At 46.8% G+C, this 8,557-nt stretch overlaps 1 protein-coding gene across 1 annotated transcript in view; it reads left to right on the top strand.

Annotated features, from left to right (window-relative positions):
* The window catches only part of IFT43 (intraflagellar transport 43), a 315,828-nt gene that overhangs the window by 213,454 nt on the left and 93,817 nt on the right, over positions 1 to 8,557 (top strand). Inside the window, exons 2-3 of the mRNA XM_050798880.1 lie at positions 3,385 to 3,454; positions 6,520 to 6,612. Of these exons, the coding sequence (XP_050654837.1) occupies positions 3,401 to 3,454; positions 6,520 to 6,612 (147 nt within the window). The 5' untranslated portion in view covers positions 3,385 to 3,400. The remainder of the gene's footprint in view (positions 1 to 3,384; positions 3,455 to 6,519; positions 6,613 to 8,557) is intronic.

The following is an 8,557-nucleotide window of genomic DNA, read 5'->3' as shown; positions in this document are numbered from 1 at the left end:
GTCCGCAAAGGGCGCGGGACCCGGTAGGGGCGGCCGTGCCAGCCTCGCGGAGGGGACACCCGGCCTGCGAGCCGGGTCGGAGGGTCAGCGTCCGCTCCGCGGCGATCCTGGCCCGATTCTTCATTGACAAGATCGGAGTCGGGAGGCGGGCAGAAGCCTGGAGATGCTCCAGGGGCAGTGAAAAATGGTGGCGTTTTCCGGAAGATCGAGGGTGCCCTCTGGCGAGGCGAGGCCGCCAGTGAAGGAGCTCGGCTCGTCGGGAGCCGGGGAGGCTCGGGGCCTGGGGCTGGGGGGCGGGAGAAGGGGCTGCGGTAGAGAGCGAGAAAAACAAGACCCGGGCCCCGAGGAATCGCCTCCCTCTCGGTCCCACGTGCGCACGAGCGCACCTCTCCCTCCCCAGCCGCTGCTCCGGAGCCGCTCTCGCAGAAATGTCATCCAGATGTTCAGCCTCCCTCCCCGCCGAGGGCTCCGCAGGGAGCTGCGCCAGCGAGCGCGAAGTCAGCAGTTGGCCCGAGCCCATTTCCCAGATGGGTGAGGGGAAGTCGGCTCTCTGCTTTCGCTCCTCTTCTCGGCCCGAACCTCTAGGCCTTTTCCCACGAGCAGCCGAGGGAGGGTAGGGCACGTGGCTCCCCGTAACCCGCAACACAGGGCTTGCATCTGAACTGAACTTTCCTGAGAGTGAGTGCCGCTCCCACCCCATCTCACTCCAGCCTTCCTGGACCCTTTCTGAGAGGTCTGACTTCCAGGCCACCAACTGAAGGGGCTGTTCACTGTATCCCAGCACAGCGGTGGGTCACTTTACGGATGAGGATACTGAGCCATGGAGATTTTTTTTTCTTTTTAAGCCCACACTGCTTGTGAGTGCTGGAGGCGATGTTTTACACAGGCTATCTAGTTTGGGTAGGCATTATTTTCATTTGCATAACCAATGAGGAAACCTAGGGGTAGAAACTTCCAAAGTGACTTGCCCAAGGTCACATAGTTATTAGGTGTCAGCTGTTGAGATTTGGACCCAAGACATTGCCAGAGTCTGTGGACTTAATTACTATGCTATACTGCCTCTGAAATTTGACAAAAAGTTTAATGTTTACTATACACCAGGCACTGTTCTAGTCTCCGTGAATAATATCAGTGAACAAAACAAAACTCTTGCCCTCATGGAAATTTTATTTTAGAGGCAGGGGTGGGGCAGTGGAGGAGGCAATAAACTAAATAAATATGTAAATGATGTAGTAAGGTAAAAAGTGCTGGGCCAGGTGCAGTGGCTCACGCCTATAATCCCAGCATTTGGGGAGGCCCATGCGGGAGGACTGCTTGAGCTCAGGAATTCGAGACCAGCCCCAGCAACACTGCGAAACCCAGTCTCTACAAAAAATAGAAAAATTAGCCCTGCATGTTGGCGCAGGCATCTACTTGGGAGGCTGAGGCAGGAGAATCACTTGAGCCAGGGAAGCAGAGTTTGCAGGGGGCCAAGATTGCACCACTGCACTCCAGCCTGGGCGACAGAGCAAGACCGTGTCTCAAACAAACAAATAAACAAACAAACAAACGTGGTATGGCAGAAAATCAAGCAGAGAAGGAGGATGGGGAGTGCCTAGGTTGGGGGATGTTGCAGTTTAAAATAGGGTGATAAGGAAAGGCCTTTGAGCAGACCGTTGCAAGATGGAAAGGAAAATTATTACAGTTATACTTTTTTGGACTCCACCTCTACCAAATCAGAGTCTCCAGAGATGGGGCCCTGGCATCTCTGTTTCTTTACAAACCTCACACGTGATTCAGGTGCTCAGCAAGGTCTGGAAGCCACTACAGCAGGGTACCTCTCTGCCCCGAGTGAGGACCATTTGCCTTCTGTTTTCAGCAAATTGGGGAAGAAGTGGGGGTGAAGGTCTGGAAACTGACTATAAGGTGATGGTGGTATGCTGTGAGCTTATAAGAAATGGAAAAATCCAAGATTAATCCCTTCTTCCTCATCTGGTGCCAAAGAAGAAGGGAACAAGGGATTCATTGGAGCCTATATTTCATCTATCTTGGATTTTTGGCAATGAATGTTTCTTCAGATTAAAAGCTAACAAAGTATTCTCACTGAGAAGCAAGTTAACAAAGGATCTTAGAGATAATCTCTAAAGTAATTACAAGGGAGGAAACTGATATCCAAAAAGGGCTCTGCTCTGGCTACACAGGTAGTTATCAGCAGAGCTAAGATGAGAACACAGCTCTTCTGACATCCAGGCCAGTGCTCCTGCTGTCACAGGCATGCTAACGCGCAGTCCTATCCAGTAACGTGTGATTGAACTGAGTAATTTACTGGGTATTTAAGAAATACTTGCATCTGGTTTTAGGGGTGCTACTGCCACTTCCAAATCCTTACTTTTAAACTGTAGCCATCCAGACGTTCCCCTCAACATAATACTGGGAATGTTGTTTGCTTTCAGGGCCATCAGCCCATCTCCTGTGGATCTCAGCCAACCAGTGCCAGGGACCTGGCCAGTGATATTGACTTGGAGATCTCATATGAAGAGTCAATGAAGACGCAACTTAACTGCCCCATTAGGCTGGGAATTTGTGGTACCTCTCCCTCTGCCAGCCTAGGAGAATGGCTGGCACCCAGTAGTATGTGCTGGAGATAAATACTCCAGTAATGTCTGGTGTCAGGAGGACATCTGGCTCTGCTGCTTGGCACTTAGGTGATTTTCCTCAAGCCCCTTCTTTGTACCTCAGTGTCCTTTATTGTTGTGTTAGAGATACTACTGCTACTTACTTTGTGGGATTGTTGGGATTTAATGAGATATTGAATGTTTGTACTTTGGAAAGTTATTACTACTCAGCTATTTGATGTGTTGATTTGGCCTCTCTGTAAACCTCTTGAAGGCAGAGATTATGTATATTGCACTTTCCTTAATTCATGGTAAACCATTGATTACACCTGACTCCCTGTAAGCCTGTTTTCTCATCTGTCAAATGGAAACAATACCACTTACCTTGCCTCCCACACAAGGTTGTTATGCCCCTCACGTTAAGCCAGTAACTGTGACGGCCTTCTGTACATTGCAAAGAGCTATACAAGTGGGAGGCATCAGTATAATTATTATTAGCAGTAGTAGTGCTTTGCACTTAATATATTGATGTATTTAAACAGAGCTACAAATGCAGACAGTTCCTAAAGACCAAATTATTTTACCGTCTCGCAGGAGCAGCTTTGGTGAGTTTTAATAACCGGAGGTTGCTTCCGGATGTGAAGCAAGGCAGGTTTAAGAAAGATTCGGTAGTTTGGAGGATGGCACACAGAATCCAGGAACGATGCTGCGGACCCTTTAAAAATTGGGATGGAGGGGCGGGGCTGTTAGCAGGGACGCGGCTGGATCAGTCGGTTTCCAGGAAGTGACGTCAGGCGGCCGCGGAGATGGAGGATTTGCTGGACTTGGACGAGGAGCTGCGCTACAGCTTGGCTACCTCCGTGAGGACCAATGCGGGGGCCTTGTGGGCCAGGATTTGGCGGGTGGGGAGGAGTGACCCCGCCGGCCCCAACTTCTCTGAGGCGACTCAGGGCGGCAGGCCTCGAGCCGCGCCTGGCGAGGCCCAGGAGGAGGCAGCTTACCGCCCCGCCCCCGGGCCACTGTGGGCTCCGCCGCTGCTGGCCTGGGGTTTGCTTTCTTTAAAATCCTCAAAAAGTGGAAAACACCCTGTCCCCGCCGGCCTCTAGGGCCGTGGGAAATTTCCGAGCCTTTCTCCGTTTTTTAGAGCCCCGAGTGCGAACTTCCCCAGAACAGATCGATCACAGGGTGATGGGGGGCCCCCGGCCGGGGTCGCACTCTCTCCCATCCTAGAGATTTTCCTTTGGGACACCTCATTCCAGAAGTTCCTGCAAAAGCCTCACTGTTTTATGCATGGAAGGGAGGCAGGCAGGGACGGCCTTTCTTCCCCGTAATCCCCGCGGGGAGGTGGGAATTACCTCAGTTACCTCAGTAGTTAAGGAAACCAAGATGTGTAACCGATTTGTAACGTGAGGGAGTGATTAGGTGCTCAGGCACTGAGGCCACATGGAGCATAGAGCTGTTGCCTGGGTTCAAAAAACACCTAAAAAACGATTTAACCTTTCCGAGCCTTGGTTTTCTTATGCCTAGAATGGAGGTGTTGCAGTGAAAAGGAAATGGAACAATACATGGGAAGCGTGTAACTCAGTGCTTGGCATATGTTATCACAGAAGAAGTCAGAAGAGGTTAGCTACTGCTGCCTCTGAGGCTGTGGTTTGCCCAGCGTTATAGTCAGTAAATAATGCAGCTTGATTCAAGACCCAAGTTCAGTGTTTATCTTCCTTCTTTGTAACCCCCATCAGGCCTTTTTATCATTAAAATTGGTTAGGATCGCACTTACTAAAAGATCGGGCCCCAGGGCAAGTCTTTAGTTTCTGCTGTGAGATCTCTAAGTGTTTTGAAGGTCACCAGGCCTTGCTGATACGTGAATGTTTTTTAGTACCTGGGGATGTGAATGTAGTTATTCATTCATTCAACAAATATTTATTGAGCCCCTACTGTGTATCAGGCAGTGTCCTAGGTGTTGGAGATACAGCAATGAATAAAGGAAAGTTCCTGCCCTCATGTGATTATGTTGCAGTGGGTGAAGATGGCCAATAAATAGACTACATTTAACATACACAAAAATCAGGCAGTAAAGAAGTTTTTCTACCCTGTGCATCTATCTATACAGGGTCTTCAAAGAGTTTAAAACCTTGAAATACTTAAAAATTATTAGAGAAACCACCTGTGATCAGCATTTAGAGACAAGATCATTGAATTTTTGTTTTAGCACAACCACTATATGCAGGATGCTGTATTCAGATACTCAATGCTATGAAAAATGGAAAAGGGCAACCATGGTGAAGGGATGGAATTGTCTGCCTTGAGAAGACTATAAGCTGCTTATTTTCAGAACGATTGTTTCCATCATCCTTGAAACCTAAATGACACTACAATTTGAAGTGTCAACACTGCCCAAGAGTTTTTACGAGCTCTCCTGTAACCCCTGTCAATTTAGTGGTGCAGTCAGTCCTTAGAACATCTTAAAACAAGTTTCAGCAGGATATAGTGGAAAGCACCCAGGAAACCCAGGATCTGAAATCAGAAGGCTTTGCTCCTAGGTTTATGTCAGTCACTTCATCACCTTCCTAGGCCTCAGTTTCCTCCTTTGTAAAATGACATCGGTCTCAGTTCCTGTCCATTATTGTGAGAATCAAAGGAAGCCACACTAAATGAGATCTAAAAGTGCTTATATTAATGCTGTATTTTTTAAACAAAGTAAAGCAAAAGTATAAATATTTCAGCACCCAAGAGTCTGACTAAATAGTTTTGTTTATGTGCTGGGAAGCCTTGGAGGCACAGAGTCTCCACTGGAGGGCCTTGGGAAACACCTGCAAATGGTTCATCTGATGGCCAGGAATATTGAAGTGCTCTGGTTTCCAAAGATAATGTCTCAAAATTCTTGTACTAGATTTCCTTTAATGTCTGTAAAGGCAAACCCAGTTACTGTATATATCAGAGCAAATGCTAACTGTTTTCCAGTTGCCATGGAATTTAGGAATTCTTTCCAAAAGCCTGTTTGATAATGATTTTCATGACAAGCTGCAGATTTGAAATTAAGCCTTCCTGAAATCCTGCGTAGGAACATGGGAGCCTTTACCACCTTCTTCTCTGACCTGTGGCATGAGGTCTCTGCCCATCCTAGAGGAATTTGTAACTGCATTTCTTTGGGTAGAAAATAGAATTTTCTTTTGCCATCTCTATAGCTGTTAAAAGAAAACCTTATCCAGCCTGGGCAACACAGGGAGACCTCATCTCTACAAAAAATAAAGTAAAATAAAGTATCCAGATGTGGTGGTGTATACCTGTGGTCCCAGCTACTCAGGAGGGCAAGGTAGGAGGATCACTTGAGCCTGGGAGGTGGAGGCTGCAGTGAGCACTCCAGCCTGGGCAACAGAGTGAGAAATTAACCCTAAGTTTCCTATTTTCCTATCAAATAGAACTGACCTAAGGTGCTTGTTTTAAGGGGTTTAGGGGTTTACCTGGGCAAAAACATGCCCAGGTAACTCAAATCCCATTCTCCAATACATCATCATAAATCCAGTCCTTGCTTACCTTCCCAGGATTGTCTTTTGTTTGTTTGTTTGTTTGTTTTTTTGAGATAGAGTCTAGCTCTGTCACCCAGGCTGGAGTTCAGTGGCACAGTTTTGACTCACTGCAACCTCCGCCTCCCAGGTTCAAGCGATTCTCCTGCCTCAGCTTCCCGAGTAGCTGGGACTACAGGCGCATGCCACAATGTCAAGCTAATCTTTTGTGTTTTTAGTAGACACGAGGTTTCACCGTGTTAACCAGGCTGGTCTCGATCTCCTGACCTTGTGATCCGCCCGCTTCGGCCTCCCAAAGTGCTGGGATTACAGGCGTGAGCCACCGCGCCCGGCTGGATTGTCATCTCTGTAGTGGCCGAAATGACATTTGGGTCAGCAGTGCCTTCTGTCTCTCCTTACAGAGGGCCAAGGTGGGTCGCCGAGCTCAACGGGAGTCAGCGCAGGCCGAGAATCACCTCAATGGCAAGAATTCCTCTTTGACTCTGACTGGAGAGGTGGGTGCTAAAAAAAAAAAATCTGAAGAAAAGCTGTTTAAGAGTTAGTGATTCCTTAATGACCAAGGATTTGGTATTCCATATTTCTTCTCTTGAATGCCAACCCTTTCTCCTATCTTGATTTGGGAATTCCCTTCCTTGGCGTTTGTCTTGTAGCAGGAAATGAAAGAAGAACTTTTTTTCCTTGATGCCAGACTAGTTTCTGTGCATTTCCTTATATTCTTAATGTAGAACTTTTTATGTTAGCTGAAGCAAGGGACTGGGAAGTTTCAAAATCCAGTAGGATTCCAGGTTTTTATTTCTGCTGAATAAATGCCAGTGAGGCAGACTGGTGACGTAAGGATGAATTACACAATTAGACATTTGCTCTCGGTGGTGACCTGCACTTTCTACAGTCTTCCGGCAGGAAGCAGATCATTTACTGGCCTTACTTTCCTGGAAACTTTTCTGAGTAGCCTGGAATTATGGGAAATGATCCAGTTTCTTTGTGGAGGGTGGGTAATTCTGATGAGCAATACTTTATACTGCCAGGGCACTACTTTTGGCAGCATACTCAGAGCCCCTTTTTACCTTCCCCCATTATATGTGAATTGTCTTTTTACATGTCTGTCTTCCTCACTGGACAGTGAGTTCCCAGACAGCAGGAAACCTAGCTTCTAGCTTGCTGGCCCGTAGTAGGTTTGCCACAGATGAAGGAACCCATGCTGAGAAGCCTAATGGGTCAGGCAGGTGCGTGAGCAAATGAGCCGGATACCTGACATGGACACACTTCACTTACATATCACATAGGTAGGAATATTCTTCATTTTCATAGGAAATGCATTCTCCACCACTTTCTTTTTTTTTTTTTTTTTTTTTTTAAATTTATTTATTATTATTATACTTTAAGTTGTAGGGTACATGTGCATAACGTGCAGGTTTGTTACATATGTATACTTGTGCCATGTTGCTGTGCTGCACCCATCAACTCATCATTTACATCAGGTATAACTCCCAATGCAATCCCTCCCCCCCCCCCCCCCTCCCCATGATAGGCCCCGGTGTGTGATGTTCCCCTTCCTGAGTCCGAGTGATCTCATTGTTCAGTTCCCACCTATGAGTGAGAACATGCGGTGTTTGGTTTTCTGTTCTTGTGATAGTTTGCTAGACATTCATACAGCCAACAGACACATGAAAAAATGCTCATCATCACTGGCCATCAGAGAAATGCAAATCAAAACCACAATGAGATACCATCTCACACCAGTTAGAATGGCAATCATTAAAAAGTCAGGAAACAACAGGTGCTGGAGAGGATGTGGAGAAATAGGAACACTTTTACACTGTTGGTGGGATTGTAAACTAGTTCAACCATTATGGAAAACAGTATGGCGATTCCTCAAGGATCTAGAACTAGATGTACCATATGACCCAGCCATCCCATTACTGGGTATATACCCAAAGGATTATAAATTATGCTGCTATAAAGACACATGCACACGTATGTTTATTGCAGCACTATTCACAATAGCAAAGACTTGGAATCAACCCAAATGTCCATCAGTGACAGATTGGATTAAGAAAATGTGGCACATATACACCATGGAATACTATGCAGCCATAAAAAAGGATGAGTTTGAGTCCTTTGTAGGGACTTGGATGCAGCTGGAATCCACCACTTTCTTAAGCTCTCCATGTGGCCTTGTCCATTTATCTTTCATTTTCTCTCTTTAGAAGTGTGGGTATGGAGAATCATTACTTTAAGATAATATCTGTGCTGGCCTAGAAAAACTAGCAGCTCACCCCTTGGCCTCATTGCCTGGAAGACACTAGGGGAGCAGGTTAGGGCAGCAGGACTGGGAACTGGAGGCCACATGCTCCCTCTAAAGGGACAGCCACTACTTAGCCAAAGCTGGTTGATGCTGTAGAGAATATAGGCCCAATATTGACAGATGTGATTCTTTGA

The sequence above is a fragment of the Macaca thibetana genome, chromosome 7, assembly GCF_024542745.1.
Source record: "Macaca thibetana thibetana isolate TM-01 chromosome 7, ASM2454274v1, whole genome shotgun sequence".
Lineage (NCBI taxonomy): Eukaryota > Metazoa > Chordata > Mammalia > Primates > Cercopithecidae > Macaca > Macaca thibetana.
The sequence above is the reverse complement of the archived record's forward strand: the minus strand, read 5'-3'. Positions and strand labels throughout refer to the sequence as shown.